This window comes from Saccoglossus kowalevskii, chromosome 6 (genome assembly GCF_978046115.1).
Source record: "Saccoglossus kowalevskii chromosome 6, keSacKowa6.1, whole genome shotgun sequence".
Taxonomy (NCBI): domain Eukaryota; kingdom Metazoa; phylum Hemichordata; class Enteropneusta; family Harrimaniidae; genus Saccoglossus; species Saccoglossus kowalevskii.
In genome coordinates this window covers 14911463-14934511 of record NC_140646.1, presented here as the reverse complement: position 1 = coordinate 14934511, position 23049 = coordinate 14911463, and the positions used below count along the sequence as shown (strand labels likewise).

Below are 23049 nucleotides of genomic sequence, written 5' to 3'. Positions count from 1 at the left end.
GCATATATGTGTGTATATATGTGTGTTTTGCCCAAGCCATCAAATATACGTTGTTTATATTTAGAGAAATTGTCCATCAAGAACATTACATTGTGATCATTGCAGAGGTTCTTGACCTGATGCTTCTTGAATGATGGCTAGCATGTCTGTTCTGCAGTTGCAGGGAGATTGTGGGTTTGACTCTGCACTCAGCAGTGAAAAAAAAACAGTACATTCAGTAAAAGTACATTCTGTCCACTTGCAAGACTCCAGCATACATGCTTTCCTTCATTTCTGAGAGTCAATATATGGGCTAGAAGCCAAATAATACACAGTATGAAATATAATAATATAATATAATATAATAATAAAAATAAATAAATAAAATGAAAACTTGTGTCATATGTTGATCTTTCTGTACAATAATAATTAATTCATATTCAATGTATATCATGTTATACTTATTGTTTTAATATACAGTATAAAAGTGCACATAGAAGACAAAGTTTCTTCGGGTGGTGTTGTAGTACTTCTAGTCAAGCCAAGTACGACAATTGCTGCCTTGAAAAAACAGGTATTATAACAATAGAATAAGGATATTAAAAATACTTTTAAAACAAGAGTCTACATCCAGCAGATGACTTTTTAATTAATTTGGTATGAATCTATCGTCTTTTCTAACTAGATGCTTGAAAAATATAACTTTCCTCTACAAGTTCAAAATTGGATAATTGGAAAGAGGCTTGGAAAAGACGAAGAAACATTGGCTTCCTTTGGAATTAAGAACACAGGTGCCAATGTCTACATGTATTTGGTATCTGCAGCCAGTGTAGGACTCACCAGAGAACAATTTGAGGGACAACGTCAGAATCTTGAACAACTTCCTTCTCCTATTCCGTTCAATGATGGTCAAGGCGCGGCAGCTGTTAATCCTTACAATATGTCAAACCTGAGAATAGAAAATAATATTATTGATCTTACATCCCCAAATATTGCAGTACCTCCTGCTACAGGTAAATGTCCGGAAAGAATATTTGATGTTTCAGCTTTTGCCCATTGCTGCATGGGTATAAAAACTTCATGTCTACCACTAAGTGTATGTCTATAACTGGCTATTTAAGATTATGTCTACCACTAAGTGTATGTCTATCACTGGCTATTTAAGATTATGTCTACCACCAAGTGTATGTCTATAACTGGCTATTTAAGATTATGTCTACCACTGAGTGTATGTCCATCACTGGGTATATAAGATTATGCCTACCACTGATTGCATGTCTATCACTGGATATTTAAGATTATGTCTACCACTGAGTGTATGTCTATCACTGGGTATATAAGATTATGTCTACCACTGAGTGTATGACCATCACTGGGTATATAAGATTATGTATACCACTGAGTGTATGTCTATCACTGGGTATTTAAGATTATGTCTACCACTGAGTGTATGTCTATCACTGGGTATACAAGATTATGTCTACCACTGAGTGTATGTCTATCACTGGGTATTTAAGATTATGTCTACCACTAGGTGTATGCCCATCACTGGCTATTTAAGATTATGTCTACCACTGAGTGTATGTCTATCACTGGGTATACAAGATTATGTCTACCACTGAGTGTATGACCATCACTGGGTATATAAGATTATGTCTACCACTGAGTGTATGTCTATCACTGGGTATTTAAGATTATGTCTACCACTAGGTGTATGCCCATCACTGGCTATTTAAGATTATGTCTACCATTAAGTGTATACCCATCACTGGGTATACAAGATTATGTCTACCACTAAGTGTATGTCTATCACTGGCTATATAAGATTATGTCTACCACTGAGTGTATGTCTATCACTGGCTATATAAGATTATGTCTACCACTGAGTGTATGTCTATCACTGGGTATTTAAGATTATGTATACCACTAGGTGTATGCCCATCACTGGCTATTTAAGATTATGTCTACCACTGAGTGTATGTCTATCACTGGCTATTTAAGATTATGTCTACCACTAAGTGTATGCCCATCACTGGGTATACAAGATTATGTCTACCACTAAGTGTATGTCTATCACTGGCTATATAAGATTATGTCTACCACTGAGTGTATGTCTATCACTGGGTATTTAAGATTATGTCTACCACTGAGTGTATGTCTATCACTGGCTATATAAGATTATGTCTACCACTAAGTGTATGCCCATCACTGGGTATATAAGATTATGTCTACCACTGAGTGTATGTCTACCACTGGCTATTTAAGATTATGTCTACCACTAAGTGTATGTCTATCACTGGCTATATAAGATTATGTCTACCACTGAGTGTATGCCTATCACTCGGTATTTAAGATTATGTCTACCACTGAGTGTATGTCTACCACTGGATATTTAAGATTATGTCTACCACCAAGTGTATGTCTATAACTGGCTATTTAAGATTATGTCTACTACTGAGTGTATGTCTATATAAGATTGTCTACCACTAAGTGTATGTCTATTACTGGGTATACAATATTATGTCTACCACTAAGTGTATGTCTATATGAGATTATGTCTATTATATAAAAAAAAACTGTAATTGACGAGTATAATATAATGATAAAGAAACTAAAATATGTCATAACATAAAATAACTTTATTGTATGAAAATACATTGTTTTATAGGTGCCACAGCTAGTAATGTTATCGGTAATTCACCACAAAGACCTCTATTACCACCTCCACCAGCACAAAGACAGGGCAGTGTATCACGGGTATGCATCATTAATATAATTTAAATGGCTATAATTTTCTCTTCAAAGTTAATGATAATGTATACACAATTAACCTGTATTTTGTTTTTTTAGGACGGTTGGACCTGTCCAATATGTACATTTGTGAATCCACCAACTCGTCCAGGATGTGAAATGTGTTCTGCTGATAGACCTGAAGATTTTCAAATCCCTGACGACTACGTGCCGATGGGACCCGAGAAAGACCGATTACAGGAAGTAGCACTGCATGAACAATTGTTTGCGCAGGTAAGAAGGGAGTTCGATGAATATCTACTAACAGTCAGTCGATGTCACTAACATTTTCATGTGACCACAGTAGTTTATATACAATATTAAGATTAGAATCGTCTTGTAACAAGCATTCAAATTTCATGTGATGTATGCAAGTTTTATACATCGGAATATGACTTTCGTTTGTAAAGTGCAATCACTGCTTGCAACATTCTCATTGGTCAATCAAGACCATGTGGTATCTTAAAGTTTAAATAAGTTTATTCTCCTTATTATAACCAATACAATAATAGAATCAAAAACTAAATACAATGCAAGAAAATAAGTGAGAATGGGATCGGAAAATAGCAGTCATGTGACTGCTAATCTAGTCCGTTCCCATCTTCTTAAATAAATAGTCATAATAATTAATTAATAGGGTTTGTCAAAGAAATGGCGAAAAATATATAGATATGTACCGTTAAAATCCTATTATAAACCACGGTTTATATTACAATGTATCAAATAAAAAATTGGGATCAACAGCTCAAGTTAGGGGTGCGGTTCCTATTACGTACATATTGCAATCACTAAATGGGCGTGGTCATTTTTTTCCCGACAACAAACAATACACCGTACAATCTTTTGAATGTAAGCGTAACTCACGAATGTCAGGAAAGAGTGATAAATGTCACGCCACAAAAAAACTGTTTACATGAAAAAAAATACTGAGTATATTTAATGTAATATGCATTTATTTTTTTAATTTTCTTCATAACGGAAAGTATATTCTGACAGGAGTTTCAAATAAAAACAAACAATGCATTGCTTAGTAGAAAATGATGATGGTACAGCACTAAAGAAAGTACGGAACCATGGGTTGCTTGTTTTCAAAGTGTTGAAATTGTTGATTATTACTCAGTAGTGACGCATGAAAAATAAATTTGTTGAATTGTTATCAAATGCAAATAAAATTCAACTTAGTTTCACCGTAAGCGAATTATTACGGTCACATGTAAACGATTGATGCAATACGACATCCGCCATGTAGTTTGAATGCATACGAGACGTTACTTGACCGGGGAGGTCAAGTCGCTAATTAACCAATCAAAATGCTGGATGATGCCCACGTGTTCAAATTACATTAGTTCATTTAAATATGTTAATGACAGGTGAACGAAACCCGAAAGGGATTTACCGATAATGTAGTGCGATCTTTTGGCTTTGATTTCCATGGAAAAACGACATGACTTTTTTTTTAAATCAAGAAATTAGATGTTTTCAAAAGATAAACTGAGCAATTGAAAAAGCATTTAACAGTTTTACGGTGATAACAGCTCATTGTCAAAAACTTGCGACACATGGACATAAGGAGTATTGACAAAAGTTGTCGCAAGAACAAAAGCAGTTTCACTGCGTGTTTGACATCCTAACACTACTGAACAATAAAGAGGTGTGAATATTTTTAGGCACGTTGTCGAAACAAATGAATAGGATTAGGAACAATGTACCAGCTGGTTGAAACAAAGTCAGTCACAGTCTTGTTGAATTGGGGGTGCGGTTAGTAATAGGTACTTTTCATGTTCTCAATTTTTGTTGAGAAGTCTTTAACACTGAAGCCGAAATCGGGGGGTGCGGTTACTATTAGGTATGTGGTTTATAATAGGATTTTAACGGTATATACATTTTTATGTACAAGAAAACACTAAGTTAACTATGTATGCAAAAGATATTTTTTGTATTCTTTTTTAAATATGTTTCTCGACTGTATAGATCTAATATGAGTCGGAATTTTGTTCCATATTTTCGGGCCAATATATTTTTAGCTCCGCTGTCGACTTTGTCGAGCGGAGCTTATCATATGAGTGATTGTCCGGCGGCGTCCGTGTCAATGTTTTACTTTTTCGACTTCTTCTTGAAAACTACAAGCCTGAATGCTTTGATACTTGGTGTACATGTACCTTGGGTAGACCTCTCTCAGATTTGTTCATTTCATGATCAATATCTTCAATTCTCTAATTTTGGTGAATGTTTTTATAATTTTTGGTAAAAAGTGAAATTTTCGACTTCTTGTTAAAAACGACAATCATTTATAGTGAAAAATGATATTTTTGAATCTTTGTTGAAAACAGCAAGTCCCATTTTCTAATGATATCTTCTGTTCTTTAATTGAAATGTGCATTGCTAACAGTGGAGCTATCTCAGCCGAGAGGCTGCTTGTATAGAAAATTGACCACATCTTTTCTTAACTTTGGGGAGAGAAAGATTACATTTGTAGTTCTGTCTTGTGTTATAAATATGTTCAATCTGCAGGAAGTAGTTGTGGAAAATTGGTGGTAATCTATCATAAATTGCATCATGCATCTGATAACATGTCAGTGCTGCAGGTCAATGTACCAGGTACAAACATACAAACAAGATTGCACATGACTCGGACATGTGCTGTGTTTTTTCCCCACTTGTTTTTGTTGGTTACTGCACATGTCCAACATCATTTTAGTTATTCTTTTTTTCAAAGTTGCTTCAAAGATGAGTTATAATAGTTATAAATGTGCACAGACTGGTGGCCATTTTGTTTTAAAACTTTTCTACTTATTCAAATGTGCTACAAACGCATGACATAATAGGTTGAATGTTATCCTAAGAAAAAACATTTGAACAAATTTTGCATTTGGGTGCATTTCTCCAAAAAAGGGTTACAAAAATCAAAATATTGTTTTAATTTTTTTTAAACCACATGTATGTAATAGAATTCTGGCCAGTAAAACTTGTGTTGTCCAGCCCAAACTCCTATAAAAAGGATGTAAAAAAAAAAAAAAAAGATTTGTTTTTCTACCTTTAATATTCTCAGAAATGTGTAGCCAGTTTGGAAGTGTCTAATTGAGAGTTGCCTAAATCCACAGGTCACAGATACTTTTCAATAAACAAAGCTAAACACTCAAATCTAACAGCTGACTTAATTGGAATATGCCCTCGGATTAAACGTGGTGAAAGAGAACCCATTGTCTAACAACCGTAAGAACGCTGATGAACTAATTGGTGGCATGAGACCTCACTGATGCACCTCATTTTGTTTCATGTTGATATTTAATATCTTCAGTGCTTGTCACAATCTCAGAATAAGATAATAATTTTTTTATTTTTCATTGTAATTTACTACTGCAAAAAAGAAATATTCAGCGGGTTCGAAAAAGCAAATAACAATTTCAGTTAGTTCACCATGTATCAGATTTTATTCCAATATTAATTTCCTTACAACCAGATTGTCTAAAATGAATAGGTAGGGTCTGTGCGAACACAGTCAAAGTAAAAATCTGTTGAATGTGTTCGATCGTATGCAAACTTTTGATGAAAAGCATTTTCCGCCATTTTTTCTTGCACGATTTGTCCTGCAACATCGTCCTTTATCCTAATTGGTCAAGTCTGTTAATAACAATCAGAATAACATGTTGTACTGATGCAATTCTGGTAACGCAATACGGAAGTGAATTATCAATGTTGAAGAATACAGTCAAATTAAGTAAAGGACATGACCTCAAAAATAGAAATGTTGTCGAGGCTGGGTGCTGAATCAAGCATGGCCACTAAGACAGACTGGTATTAAATTCACACAAATAAAATTTATCAAAGACACAGAATAGTATATCAACTGCTTTTGGTGTTTCTGATACAAATCCTGAAAATTGTTTAAAATAATCACCAAATTGTCATTCAATTTAGTGAGTTTCCATGGAGAAAATATTTGTATTCAATAAATGGTTCTCCCATGATGCATTGCACACGTGCTCAATAACATACCTAATGATTAGAAATTCAATATTACGCAAATAAATGTCACATTGGTGTTTTTTAGCAGTAATGTCTACCAAGCTCTCATGGAGTGACACAGTCATGCGTGTGTGAAATTCTCACTAAACTTGCCAATGCTAGATTATACCATGCAAATCTGTATGTATCTTTTCAAAAATTATTAAATATTCATTGAATCTACCAAAAAAACAAAATAATTGTCCTGACTTTTTCTCTTGTTCTCTCGTTCTTCTTTAGGCTGATGAAGAAGAACGTCTGAAACGAGAGAGAGTTCTAGGACAATTGTTCACTACACTGCGACATCAGGAACCCGATGTTACACTGCGACATCAGGAACATGGTTTGTTTGATGGTCGCCCATTTAGACAAGAAGTTGCATCTGATAATGAGAATAACTAACATTTAAAGATTATATGCAGTACATATGTGATGACAATTAAAGAGGAGACTGGTAATCTCTTGGATTGTACTCAGAAACAATCCGGGGAGATCAGTTTAAATCTAATTTAATGCAATGATTAAAAGTTGATGGTCACTGTGCTGCTTTCTGTTCGATAACGTACGAGACTCGTAGTGATGTATACAACGCATGTAAAAATGTTTACAAGAAACTCGAACATGCGTTGCATGAAGATCATTGCCCTTTAAATAATGTTTAGCTGTGAAATATGCGTGTTGAAAATCTTGAAAGGATAAAAAAAAATTGAATTATTGTTTAACTAGTGATGTGACAACTCTAGCTCAAGACTTGACTGAACTGTTCCATGGCCATGGCCGTGGTAATGACCGCGAGTGTGTGACCGTGAGCACGACTATGGCATTGGGATTGAACTATAACAGTGCATTGGCAATGACATTGACTCCAAATGTGAATACTGTAAAAACGTGTCTTTTTAGTTCGCATGCTATCTTAGCTAATCAGCAATTTTGCTAATTCAAGATGCTGCTAATTTAAAACAAAGCATATTCTCACATGATATTAAGATTCTGTTTATTCTTGCATCAAGTCAAGCTCGCTAAAATTGCATGTAGCTATTTCAATGCGTTTTACAGTAATTTTTTTTCTGTGAACTTTCTGCAAATTGGTTAGGCCTACAAACAATATATTAAAGTTTTAATTATGTACTGCCAATTGTAGTCAGTTAAAATGTGTGAGCTACATTTGTGTTTTTTTGTCAGAGTAATGAAAAAAATTGTCTTCAAAAATCATAATTTTAATGATAATTTCAGAATAATAATAAAGGCACGTCTGTATCGTTTTTTGTTTTTTTTATTTAACCATGCTCTTGGTATATCAATAGCACTAATGATCAACAAGTATTGATGGTTTCTTTTATTTTACTTCATAAATCATTTGTGTCTTTCAATATATAGAGTTCTAGTCAGTTGAACATAATCAGTAAATTGGCAGATTTGAGGAATTTTTGAACTATTACAGAAATGTCTCAAATTTCTGTCTCTGACTTTGGGTCTAAAATGGTAGCTTATGGTTTAACATTTGTGTCCACACTTGTATTTCAGACATATGGGGTCAATTACCATCAAACTTCGCACACAAATATTTGGATACATATGACATGAATTATTTAATGATTCGATGATAGGTCCTATAATGTCCAATGTGTGTGTACCAAGTTTAAATAAAATCTGTCCATGCTTAACTAAGAGGTTCCAAAATAGCAGAAATGCTTGATTTTGCAGAGTCTGTATTAAAAATCTTGAATTGGGTTCTTGACTAAATAAATAAATGAATGAATGCATCGGCATTGTTTGTATGTTTTTATTTTTAAAAAAGTAATTTTCTCTCACTGGTTAAAATATGCAGTCCGGTCACTGGTAGCATAGTGGTTGTCGCATCAGACTCGTGATCGGTAGATCAAAGTTCAAATCCTATCTTAGGCTGAACATCAAAGATTCATTCACTAATGAATGCGCCTTTGGGGAACCTTGGTTAAGGTCCGCAGGTGATTGTGTTCGGCCGAGCCTGGTTGATGCCAGAATAGCGCATTAAAAAAAAAAAGCCATTTGACAGAGATGGCCACACAGCCCTGTCATGTAGTCCCAAACATGAATATGACTTCTTTGGCAAAATGCCCTGTGTCAGCACTAGCACTTGCAATTAGCACATACAAAAAAAAATTTCAGGAGAGACAACAATGACACTCAATGTTCAGAACTGTTGCCTGGCACAAACATTTTAAAAAAAAAAAAAAAATATGCAAATCAAAAAAAACTAACCTGTTTGTTTGTTGGTTGTTTCCTCCAAAATAAGGAATTTCGTTCAATGGTGAAGCTAGATAAGATTCCCAATGTTCCCAATATGATGTATATGCTACAAACTGACTAGTTGTATTCCCCTATATCAAAACATCTGAAGACTTCTCTTTTGCAAACATTGCATGTTCACTGAAAAACCGTTATAACTACATCTTCTTGGCTAATTTGTATAATATGTACTTGTACGAAAGATGGGTTTGTTATAGTTGTAAATATATACTGTAATAAATTAGTTTATTTCACTTGGAATTTGTTTTCGCTGAAACGATGAATCAGTGAAAAAGAAAATAAATGTCATACAAAACACACAAAATGTATTTTCAGCTAAAAGTATTTTACAGTAATAAAAAAAATTATATAGTAAATATATGAATAATTATTACCTAATTTGTATACAGTGTGTACTGTTTACCACTATGGCTGCTATAAATTTTTTTAATTTTCGAGGTTATTAATTTTTATAGGAGTTTCTGCCATCAACAATTTACAAATAGTTGTATTGCTGCTGAACATAACCACATGTTCTAAAAGACATCAACTATTGTATTATTAATGGTTAATAATAAAACACAGTGGTGTGATTTTGAAGTACGTTTTTTTTGTTTTACCATTTTCTAACCTATGGTTGCGAATGAAATTGAAACTGCTACAAAATGTCATATTTTTTACGAAAATTACTCAAGTTGGATGAAAATTGGTATACATTTATATACATAATGCAATGCATAAAAATACTCAGGAGACACAAGGTACTCTTCAAAACGCATTTCCCAGTGATTCAATACACCATTTACACAAGATGTATTATGTCAAAACACTGTCAGGTCACAGACTGAAAGGACTAGCATGAATATATGTAATACATTATATTTTGCTTCTCGACCGCTAAATCAAGTTTGTTTGAGAGTTTAGGGAGGATTGCAAGTACAATAAAATTGATACCTATTCAGGTAGGACACATGAGAAAAAACAAAATGGTCATGAGTTATTTTGTATCAAATTGTAAAACTAGATAAGCTTCAATAAAATGGTTGGGACAAAACGCATCTCATCTTTGTACCACCTTTAAACAATCTGTCAAGTCAGAGAAATGATAATGAACAGCGTCTACCAGGCACACATGGGTGAACTGTTGATATGTATTGTTTTGGGGAACTAAAATAGCTGTCTATTGGTCAAAGGTCAACAAAATGTTGGGTACTGTTTCGGGGAACTAAAATAGCTGTCTATTGGTTGGTCAATAGTCAACAAAATGTTAGGTACATTGTATTGTTTTGGGGAACTAAAATGGCTGGATCCTCTAACCAGATTTTGGAGTCTTCTCCATGAGCATGGATACTCTCAACTAGTCGGTATGTGGCAGGAGAAAACACATGGTTGAACCTTAAGAAGTATCAGCGATGACATCAGTCTACTGTGTCGAACGTTAATTGGTTTACCTGTACATTCATCACCTGGATACACGTCCAGTGACCAGAAGGTCAACTATGTAATTTGGGGCACATAGCACAAGTTACTTTCTAAAATTTATGTATGTAGTATCAAATGTGCCTACTTGTAAAATCATACCCGTAAGTTTGAGGTGTTATCAGTTTGTACTGCTATAATAAAGTAATCTCACGTGTACAACATGTAACTTGTTTATTATAATTACAATTCAGTCATGTATCAATATGGATGTTAGTTTTAAATTAGTAATATTTCTAACACATTAAAAAGACATGCATTCTTTTTTACTGTGATCGTCTCTATTGTTTCAATAGTCCATTGTAATGTAATTTAATGGCCTATTTTCGGTCAAGGTTCAAGTAAACTTTCGAGGCGCAGAGGGTCAAAATAATTTACTAGAACAGTTACCCTAAAGAGGCTGTTAACTACCGATAGGGTCTGATTTTACAAAGTCGTAATGTGAATTTGGTGAGTTTTAATGCATTTTTTTTTGCAGCCCCATTGTGTAATGTGTTGTCACAATGTACATGTGTTGCCAAACTCATTTTTAGTCCCTGGTCGGACGAAGTTCGAAAACGGGGACTATTAATTTTGGGTCAGTGTGTTCGTCCGGAGCCATTTCTCGAAGATCCTTTGACCGATCTCGTTCAAACTTGGCATACAGACAATGTATGATGACCTACATATGCATGCCACTTTTAATTGTGATTTGATTAAATATGGCTGATTGGCACCCATTTTGTCCCTCAAATTTGCTAAATTCTGATTTTTAAACGTGTCCGGAACTGTTTCTCGGAGCTGAACAGGGTGATTTCAATCAAACTTGGTATGGTGATTATGAATATTGGGTTATAGGTGCATGTCACTTTTTTTTTTGAGATTCGGTCCAAGATGGCCAACTTGCGGCCATTTTGTTTTTTTCCATTTTTGTGCCGATTATTCTGAAAGATATGGCCTGATTTAGTTGAAAGCTGAACAGAGTGATTTCAAGCAAACTTTGCATGATGACCTTACATATTAGGTTACGGTGCAAGCCATATTTCTTTTGTACTTAAACAACAATACCTGACTGGCTGCGTTTGTCTATCATGCTATTTCCTCTGTACGATATAGTCCAATTCAGTTCAAAGATTCCACATAGGTACTATACTGACAGTATCACAATCTATAATCTGTGTTGATGTCAAAAATACATTGATTTTTTATTTCTACATTTCACTTGTACTGAACATTTACATCAACTACGGCTAATACTTAACGGGGGCTATGCATTATCAATGCTTGTTTATAGGAGGATTATCCACTGAATGAACTATGGAACTATTTTTTGTAACAATACCAAAGAAAGTTTTACACATTTTTGTGCAATGTGATAATGTGATTATATAAAAATTTTATATTTAGAAAATGAGGAATTGCCCTTAATATTCCAGAAAATATTTCAGCAAAACAGGTAATTCTATGCGACAATACCTTTTATAAATTGCTGAACAATATCATACTAATTATTAAACAAACATTATATCAGAGCAAGTTAAAGGGTAATCTGCCTACATTTAACATGGTGAAAGCAAATGTTTTGAACACGAAAATTAATATTAACAAGAATCCTGGACTCTTCATTGTCAACATTGTATCTGTATTTTTTTTAATACACATTATGTAGTGTAATCTTATTTGAAGTGAATTACTTGTTTAAATAAAAAAAAAAATATTTTTATTTTTTGTTCACATAGTCACACCAAACATTCAAACGATAGATATCAGATAAAAAATCTAAATAAAGTACACTGGGATGGAAGCTAAAAGTTTACCGTAGAAGTGAATGCTTGAAACCTGTTTCTGTATTCATGTTTTAGTAAAACATTACATGCATTCTGCTGAAAAGTCAAACTCCTAACAATCTCCGAACTTTATCTATCTTTTATGTGTTTAATTTTATTCCTGAAGGCCCAGCAATTTGATAAGGAAAGAACCAAACAGCTACGTGAGATAAATTTCCAGAACATCCTAGCTATTGAAGAACAGGATTTGATACCAAATGTTGAAGAGTTTGACTGTCCAATATGTTTTGTACCAATAGAAATTGGAGAAGGTGTTATCCTAAGAAATTGTCTTCATACCTTCTGTAGGTGAGTCAGCTTTTTGAATTGATGAGTTGTTATACTGCCACCACAGTCAGGTTACTGATTCTGTGATTGGTCATACTGCTACCACAGTCAGCTTATTGACTCTGTGATTGGTCATACTGCCACCACAGTCAGCTTACTGACTCTGTGATTGGTCCTACTGCCACCACAGTCAGCATACTGACTCTGTGATTGGTCCTACTGCCACCACAGTCAGCTTACTGACTCTGTGATTGGTCCTACTGCCACCACAGTCAGCATACTGACTCTGTGATTGGACCTACTGCCACCACAGTCAGCTTACTGACTTTGTGATTGGACCTACTGCCACCACAGTCAGCTTATTGATTCTGTGATTGGTCATACTGCCACCACAGTCAGCTTATTGACTCTGTGATTGATCCTACTGCCACCACAGTCAGCATACTGACTCTGTGATTGGACCTACTGCCACCACAGTCAGCTTACTGACTGTGATTGGTCCTACTGCCACCACAGTCAGCTTATTGACTTTGTGATTGGTCCTACTGCCACCACAGTCAGCTTATTGACTCTGTGATTGGTCCTACTGCCACCACAGTCAGCTTATTGACTCTGTGATTGGTCCTACTGCCACCACAGTCAGCTTACTGACTGTGATTGGCTATACCACCATTGTTCTAAATAATACTCCTTGTATTTTTACTCTTATAGGGATTGTCTAGGTGGACATATCAATTTCAATGAAGAGGCTGCTGTCATGTGTCCATACCAAGATGACGTACATTCATGTCAATTTCCATTAACTGAAAGAGAAATAAAAGCAGTAAGTATTATACAATCACTAACACAAATTACAATCATATTGTCAACTCATTGGATCATTGAATATTGCATTGAATATTGGGAATGCAATCCTTGAACTCTCCGGGAATATCCATGATGCTATGCATGGTCTGATAAAAATATCAGGAATGCAATCCTTGTTCTGATAAAAAATATCAGGAATGCAATCCTTGGTCTGATAAAAATATCAGGAATGCAATCTTTGGTCTGATAAAAAATATCAGGAATGCAATGTTTGGTCTGATAAAAAATATCAGGAATGCAATGTTTGGTCTGATAAAAAATATCAGGAATGCAATCTTTGGTCTGATAAAAAATATCAGGAATGCAATCTTTGGTCTGATAAAAAATATCAGGAATGCAATATTTGGTCTGATAAAAAATATCAGGAATGCAATCTTTGGTCTGATAAAAAATATCAGGAATGCAATCTTTGGTTTGGTCTGATAAAAAATATCAGGAATGCAATCTTTGGTCTGATAAAAAATATCAGGAATGCAATGTTTGGTTTGATAAAAAATATCCGGAATGCAATCCTTGGTTTGATAAAAAATATCAGGAATGCAATCTTTGGTCTGTATCCCACCTCACCTCAGCTGGCTGTATTCCAGTTTGTGCATGTTTCCCGCAATGGTATTTGTTGGATATGTACCAGGACTCGGACTGCGCCTGCTTAACGTAAACAAAACTATAACTTTTTATCATACACTCAAACTTATAATGTTAATCAGTTGCATTAGAAACATTAATAACAATTTCAAAGCAAAGTGTGACATTAGAAAATCAGCAGGGAGTAATATGCTCAGAAATATTTGTTGATAGGATGTCAGAAACCTGTCCATGAAGTAAATTTGATACACATCGATTACACACTGTATTTTATAAATTTAAACTTGACGAGTGACTTCAATCGATTCAACTTTTCCTTCTCTCTTTGCCCCCCTGTCTTAATTACAACATATGGTGAATTAGTAACTTTAATTGTATTTTTACATCATCAGTTGGTCACTCCACAACAATTTCAAAAATACCTTGAACGTGGTCTTCATACAGCCGAGAACCAAGCGACTGATAGTTATCATTGTAAAACGCCCGATTGTGCTGGTTGGTGTTATTACGAGGATGATAACAATAAGTTTCATTGTCCAGTTTGTCGTCAAGCCAATTGTTTGACGTGTAAGGCAATCCACCAGGGAATGAACTGCAAGGAATATCAGGATGATTTGAAACGCAGAGCTAACAACGATGTGGCAGCGAAACAGACACAAGAAATGTTACAGGTAAGTGTAGATGCTTGTAATGCTGATGTATATTTTATAAAATGAGGGTAAGCAAGTGGTGTATAACTAGTATGCAATGAGCTGTTGGTCTATATGTTTTCTTGTGTCTGTCTTTGTGATGGTATTTCAGTCATATCATATTTTCAGATATTAGGATTTGTATCGACACAGAAGAGCTATGGTTCCTCCCACAGATGTGCAACACCAAATGAAATCGCAAATAAAAGTCGATAAAAGTACACCAATTCTATACCGTATATCAAGCAACCCAAACTATCATTAATCGATAGTATGTTTATTAAGCACTCATCAGTGTGAAAACTGTGATAAAAATTATCTGTTTGAAGTCGTTTTTCCCAGGAACATAACATTCATGACAGCCATTTTCTTGTAGTCGAAGTCGAACTAGGACAAAATTACTTCGCTGAATGACGTCACTGTATTAAAACTTCCCTCAAAAAGTGGAATGACTAAAACACCAGGAAATGGTCGTCTGCAACTATTAGAATTTAGCTATAGACTTCTTGGTATACTGTTGTCTATTTTTACTGCATCCTATACATGCATGGAGAGACATTTATTTTTACATTTATCTCAAAAAACTGTGTGCACTATATGCATGCACCTTAAGTAGACTACATGTTCACTTTACGGGAGTGTCCTCTGAGATATTTGTATACACCAAACTTTACGTAGGCATTATTTCACACAAATGCCATTTATTCATTTGACAATTCAATTCAAGATGGCCGAATGGTAATCATTTTAATCCTTTGAATACCAATTGTGCAAATTTATTCACATTTTCTGTAATTTTCACTGAATTCAATCTTAATTTTGGACCAGACTGACAAAATGTGACATTAAAAATTTGAAATTGTCCTCAATATTTTCTGTGAAAAAGAGCAAAGTATAAATGGAAATATTTTGTTGTTGTCTAAAGTTGACTTTGGCACTCAGTGGGTTGTATTCTTTATGAACTGTATATGGCTTTTGGAGTTTGAGGACAAGCTGCAGAAGTGCCCAAGTGCCCAGCCAATAAGAGGTATATGATGAATGATAACAATTCATCAAAATCATGCCATTCCAAAACAGGATCTTGGTTGTACATGTATATGAACAGATTGATTGTTGATCACAAACATTGTGTATACATCGTGTCACACACACATACATGTATTCAAACAATTCAATATGGCCAAATGGCGGCCATTTTTATATTACCGGTAATAATAATCAAGCATTTCTGCAATGGATCTGGATCTCTGACATCCTCTGACTGTCTATGTTCAACTTTATATATTTTTAGTCCCCGTTCATACGCAGTCCGAAAACGGGGACTTATGTTTTGACCTCCGTGCGTGTGTGTGCGTGCGTGAGTTTGTGCGTGCGTGCGTCTGGACCTGTATCTTAGAAATGCCTGGACTAATCACAATCAAACTTCACACATACATCATACATAATATTATACATATGCACGTCAATTTGTTTCACAATCTGATTCAAGATGGCTAAATGGCGGCCATTTTTGTGCTAAAAATTATCAAAATCAAGCATTTCTCGGCTGTTTACAGATAGATTTTGTTCAAACTTGGTATATACATTAGACATTATAGGAACTTGATGCACATCATTTTGTTTTACGATCTGATTCAAGATGGCCGAATGGAGGCCATTTTTGTGCTAAAAAATCCTAAAAATCAAGCATTTCTCGGCTGTTTACAGATGGATTTTGTTCAAACTTGGTATATACATTAGACATTATGGGACCTTGATGAAAATAATTTTGTTTTTCAGATAAGATTAAAAATGGCCGACTGGCCATTTTGTTTTAATGAATGTGGTTCTCGTGCCATATCTCTGACTTGCTTTCACTGATTATGTTCAAATATCAAATATTCATTATACATCATGTCATAGATAGACAGATATATTGGTTTGACGATCCTATTCAAAATGGTCAAATGGTGGCCATTTTTGTGTTAAAAAAATCATCAAATATCAAGCATTTATGGATGGATTTCGTTCAAACTTGGTACATATATTAGACATTACAGGTTCCTGATGCACATCATTTATTTTTCAGATCAGATTCAAAATGGCTGTCTGGCGGCCATTTTGTTTTAATGAATGGGCTTCTAGACCCATATCTCCGACTTGTTTTGACTGATTATATTTAAATTTTAAACATTCATTATACATCATGTCACATATAAACAGATATATTGGTTTGACGATTCTATTAAAAATGTCCGAATGGTGGTCATTTTTGTGCTAAAAAATCATCAAATATCAAGCATTTCTGGCATTTATGGATGGATTTCGTTCAAACTTGGTACATAGGTACATTAGACATTACAGGTTCCTGATGCACGTCATTTTATTTTTCAGATTGGATTCAAAGTGGTTGACTGGCGGCCATTTTGTTTTAATGATTGGGCTTCTAAAGCCATATCTCTTAAATGCTTTGACTTATTATATTCAAATTTTATATATTCATTATAGATCATGTTATATATATACATGTATTCAAAATGGCTGATTTTGAATGCTGCTCCAGAGCAATATCTCTCAATATGGACAAGTACTTTTTTGACGATGAGATACAAATGTCAATCATTTTAATGTTAAAAAATCATATTCCTGACATGGTTATATTCCAGCTATATTACTATAAACAAAACTATCTATCTTAAATGTGATAACTAACGGGGATTGTGCCATGCATAGCTTGTATTTCTTAAATTGATAACATACAGGTACTGTGTAATGCAGTTATTTGATAACAATGGCACGTGTTGGTGTATTACTTCATAACTTTAATGATCTGATTTTTGGGTACATTACAATAGCGTTTGTATCTAATGGCGTGACTGTGCATTACCAGTATGTCATGTGATTCACGAGGATGTTCGATTCGAACAAACAAGGATACGAAAAATAAAATAAACTAAAATTGTGAGCTACATTGACAAGGCATATGGTGTTGATTAATTCTGATATTTGTTCCAGAAACTTATTGCTGATGGAGATGCACTGAATTGTCCTCGCTGCCACATAGTCTTACAGAAGAAAGAAGGCTGTGATTGGTTGAGATGTACTATGTGTAAATTAGAGATATGTTGGGTCACTAAGGGACCCAGATGGGGACCTATGGTGAGTAATTAAGTTGCCAGTGGTCTTGTATTATGTCTGAGTTGGGTTACTGGGGATCAAATGAAGAAACTTGATCATATAATTGTGTTACTAGTTGTCTTGTAATGGGGAAAGGGTCTGAGTTAGGTACCTGAGTTAAAATGAGTTATAGGATACTTGAGGTCTCATATTGGTCTGAGGTTTCATTGGAACACAGATCAGAGGGTTTGAAGTATATTACGGGTTACTTAGGTTCACATATCCTAGGGGATAAATGGGTTTGTGGTGAGTTGTGGGTTATTCAGGGTCTGAGGCGGGTATAACTGGTTTCCTAAGGACTCGGCTCAGGGGGTTTGAGGTGAGTTATGGGTTATTTAGGGTCTGAGGTGGGTAAAACTGTTTTCCTAAGGACTCAGATCAGGGGTTTTGAAGTGAGTTATGGGTTATTTATCGTCTGAGGTAGGTATAACTGGTTTCCTAAGGACTCAGATCAGGGGGTTTGAGGTGAGTTATGGGTTATTTAGGGTCTGAGGTGGGTATAACTGGTTTCCTAAGGACTCAGATCAGGGGTTTTGAAGTGAGTTATGGGTTATTTAGGGTCTGAGGTGGGTATAACTGGTTTTCTAAGGACCCAGATCAGGGGGTTTGAGGTGAGTTATGGGTTATTTAGGGTCTGGGGTGGGTATAACTGGTTTTCTAAGGACCCAGATCAGGGGGTTTGAGGTGAGTTATGGGTTATTTAGGGTCTGAGGTAGGTATAACTGGTTTTCTAAGGACCCAGATCAGGGGGTTTGAGGTGAGTTATGGGTTATTTAGGGTCTGGGGTGGGTATAACTGTTTTCCTAAGGACTTGGCTCAGGGGGTTTGAAGTGAGTTATGGGTTATTTAGGGTCTGAGGTGGGTAAAACTGTTTTCCTAAGGACTCAGATCAGGGGTTTTGAAGTGAGTTATGGGTTATTTATCGTCTGAGGTAGGTATAACTGTTTTCCTAAGGACTCAGATCAGGGGGTTTGAGGTGAGTTATGGGTTATTTAGGGTCTGAGGTGGGTATAACTGGTTTTCTAAGGACCCAGATCAGGGGGTTTGAGGTGAGTTATGGGTTATTTAGGGTCTGGGGTGGGTATAACTGTTTTCCTAAGGACTTGGCTCAGGGGGTTTGAAGTGAGTTATGGGTTATTTAGGGTCTGAGGTGGGTAAAACTGTTTTCCTAAGGACTCGGCTCAGGGGTTTTGAAGTGAGTTATGGGTTATTTAGGGTCTAAGTTGGGTAAAACTGTTTTCCTAAGGACTCGGCTCAGGGGTTTTGAAGTGAGTTATGGGTTATTTGCGGTCTGAGGTAGGTATACAAAAAATGTAACTGGTTTCCTAAGGACTCAGATCAGGGGTTTGAGGTGAGTCATGGGTTATTTAGGGTCTGAGGTGGGTATAACTGGTTTCCTAAGGACCCAGATCAGGGGGTTTGAAGTGAGTTATGGGTTATTTAGGGTCTGAGGTGGGTATAACTGTTTTCCTAAGGACCCAGATAAGGGGTTTAAGTGAGTTGTGGGTTACTAAAATTCCCCAAATATGACTTTATTTCAATTATTCAAATGCCACAGTACCAGATATGAAGTTAGTATTTGTGTTAAATAATGGTCATGAAGTGAGTAATTGAGTTTCAAAAGAGGACCATGTTTATATTTGTATTCATATCCAATCAAACGATTGAACTTGGTAGGTCGGCACCCGAAAACTTGGCATTAAGTGCTTAGGCATTGAACAGCAGATGATTTGTGATTCATCTGCCAAATATGTGACAAGCTTGAACATTGTCTCTCTCATTTTAATTGTTGAATAATTTTGAATATGCATGGCTTTGTTGAATCAAGTATAAATAATTGTTACAAAAAGACCAAATGAGTATAGGGAGTGAATTGAAGTTATTTGAATGTACCGGTATTACTGGTATTAGAAACAAAGATGATCGGAGCAATCTTGAAAGTAGCCAGCCTCGGATGTTAATCTCCACTTTGGTAACTAATTGTTGTATTATTTTTATTTTTAGGGCCAGGGTGATATCAGCGGAGGATGTCGTTGCAGAGTTAATAACCAGAAATGCCATCCAAATTGTAGGAATTGTCATTAACAAATCACTATTTCCAGGCACCTAGTAACAATGATATTGATTTTAATTTGTGTTGTTATTCACATTGTCTTTTCCAGTGACATTAATTTTCTAAGTAGTGCTGTATTGCATGGAGAATAAAATAGCAAGAATGTAGTTAGTATTTAATATTCATACTTACTGATTATATATTTAATGTGGTGTATTTTGTAAGTATTTAGTGATTGTTTGAAAAAAAAAAAAAAGTTATGATTTTTCTTCACAATCTGCACAAAAATACAGGAACAAATTTATTCCAGAGATTTTCTCTATTATTATTATGTTTCGTATTATTTTCAAAATTGCATGAACAGTTTATAAAACATTACCTCAGATGACATATTTTGTGTAGTACATTTATCTTTGCTATAGTTGATGCAGATCATTAACCTTTTCAACACCAGTTTCCTTTTTTTGGTCGCAAATTCACAAAATAATCCAGTGTGTATGGTCTGTACTTTCTTTCAGTAGATTTTTTGGGGTGAAATCTAAAAATTGACTAAAATTTTGTCTTTTGGCTCCAAAATTAGGATAAATTTTTGGAAGAATACAAGAAAAAAAGTGCAGAAAAATTTGGGCGAGAAAGTCTGTTGGTTGAAAAGGTTAAATTTACATTTTCTCACAGCAGTAAAATTCACACCAAGTATATTGGAATTTGAAGATGATATTTTCATCCTTCAATGCATAGTGTTCGGTCATCGCATATTTGTCTATTTTATATAAAGAAAAATAATTCTGTTTTTCTGAAAACCTATGTGTTTGGTATATTTTAAAAATACTATGTATTTCAAAAATACTGATTTTTTTTACGCTAAATTTTTGTAACCGTGGGGTAATAGGGTAATACACTAGACTACAGTATGGCAATTGTTCTGTCACTAAACATCTTTATTGCCAGAATAAAAATCGAGCTCTTCAATTTTAATACTGTATTTGATCTTAAAATTGCAGATAAACCAACATTTGTATTGATTACTTGATCATTTAAATGTTACTTTTACCATAAATACACCTGACATATATTTGTGCACTACTAATAGAGAAAATACAGTAGTTATTTTTCCCATTCATAGTTTCTTAGTAAAGTCATTATACTCCTAAATGCTATTTTCATAAGACAATGTCTTTTGTGATTTTAGTGTAGCTGTGAAAATTTTATAAGGATTGAATGATGAATGCCATCAAATGTGGTCAATCTATTATAATTGCTTATCATTGTCTGTAGAATATTTTATTTTCGCTTGGAATTTTTTTTCACTATTTTTGCTGAAGGGATGATTCCGTGAAAATAAAATCCAGCGAATGTACTTTTTTTCCTATATTTCACATTAAACTCATCAAAAATCAGTGAAAATAAGTTCCAATCAAAACGCCCGAAAAGCCTTTTCAGCGAAAATTAATTCCAGCGAAAATGAAGTATTCCACAGTAATAGTTTTAGGCTTAAAAAAGTCTAAAAAGTGATATTCCATGTACCGGTAATTATTTTATCAATTATTATTAATTAATTATTAAACAAAATTATTATCTGGTTTACATGTAGGTTTCAGCATGTAAATGTACAATCATTAGAAATAAATCTTCTCACCACAACCTAAATTGTGCTCAATACAAGTCAACATAAAAGTAAAATTGTGTAATGGTTATGTATATATACATGTGAAGAGAACTTAGAAATTATACATACTAGTCAAATAGTGCTGAGAGTTTTAAAGGGTGGGAGTCGTCACGCCACACATGTGCGAGATATATGGGTCTTGTATAAACAAAGATGGCGACTTTGACTGTTGCACAGATCAATGAGTATGAACTGAGATGTTTCCAAGCTTTACAGCAAGTCTCAGAAGTATTGGGGCAGCCAATTTGCAAACTCGCTAGCGAATTGGCTAACTGCTTTAATTAGGTAATTTTCAGGTGTTTAGAAGGTATTAAAAGAGTCACAGGCGATAATGAGTGCAAGTCGCACCCAGGTCAAACCTCATACCGCATCGGATTGTGGGAAAATCAATGTTTATCAACACAAATGTCGCACATGCGCAGCACAACGACCACTGTGCTTTAAAATGAGTTATGAAGATTGGAAAATGAGATGAAATTATTTGTTTTTGACCATATTATGAGTGTTTGGATTTACGATGAATGAATGTGCCATGTCCATCAATGACTATTGTCAATGAAATATACCATTCATTGTGGTTGATCATTGTCTCAGTAAAAACATAGTCAACCAGTCATTCATAATGACATAGTCCCCGTTGGAATTAAGGGAAATGTTACTCATGCCAAGAATAAAATAATATGGATCCAAAGCATAGTAATTGAGAGTGAATAATTGGCTGGTCTAGTATCAACAGAAATTCAATGTAATAAATGACTCTTCCAAAATTAAAATATATGATCAGAAATTAAACAGGATTTGCTATTCATGAATTTTCTGTATCCAAACTGAGTTTCCTTTGTTCAGGTTCATGTATTAGTACAGTCAAAATGTAAGATTGTGTAATTATACATGTATCTTATCATGTATAATTTGAAGACAAAATCCCATGTCAATTATACTTTTGAAAAAAAAAGATGGCTGCCAGTTGGTCATTTTTGATTGAAACATGAATTGAATCATCATGAACATGTATCTCAACATGTATAATGTTTGTATCAAATTTTAACAAAAAACGAAAAATCATGTCTACCAGGCGACCATCTTTTGATCTGATTTTGAAACCAACTGACATGGACATGTATCCCAATATGTATGTGCCAAATATGATTGAAAATGTTCCCTAAGCCTTGGATATATAGTTGTATGGACAAAAAGAAGGATAGCCTTCAGTCGGCCATATTTGATCCAATTGTAAAACATGATACATTTCTGACTAGTTGGTCATTTTTGACCTGACCGCGAAACAAATTGTCGTAAACATTTATCTTAACATGTTTAATGTATGTACCAAATTTGACAAAGCATGCATAAGATACCACAGTTTAAAAAAACAAAATGGCTGCCAGTCAGCCATCTTGGATCAAATTAGTAAACATG

The 23049-nt window shown here is 34.7% G+C and overlaps 1 protein-coding gene across 2 annotated transcripts in view; it reads left to right on the top strand.

Annotated features, from left to right (window-relative positions):
• LOC102803206 (ranBP-type and C3HC4-type zinc finger-containing protein 1-like) overlaps nucleotides 1-22442 on the top strand; it is a 37007-nt gene extending 14565 nt beyond the window's left edge. For both annotated transcript variants that reach the window (XM_085500099.1, XM_085500097.1), the window contains 9 exons: nucleotides 460-553; nucleotides 665-992; nucleotides 2648-2736; nucleotides 2830-3003; nucleotides 12454-12635; nucleotides 13326-13437; nucleotides 14459-14737; nucleotides 17750-17893; nucleotides 19916-22442. In XM_085500099.1, coding sequence (XP_085356225.1) covers nucleotides 460-553; nucleotides 665-992; nucleotides 2648-2736; nucleotides 2830-3003; nucleotides 12454-12635; nucleotides 13326-13437; nucleotides 14459-14737; nucleotides 17750-17893; nucleotides 19916-19996 — 1483 coding nt within the window. In that variant the 3' untranslated portion in view covers nucleotides 19997-22442. The remainder of the gene's footprint in view (nucleotides 1-459; nucleotides 554-664; nucleotides 993-2647; nucleotides 2737-2829; nucleotides 3004-12453; nucleotides 12636-13325; nucleotides 13438-14458; nucleotides 14738-17749; nucleotides 17894-19915) is intronic.
• Nucleotides 22443-23049: the final 607 nt, after the last annotated feature.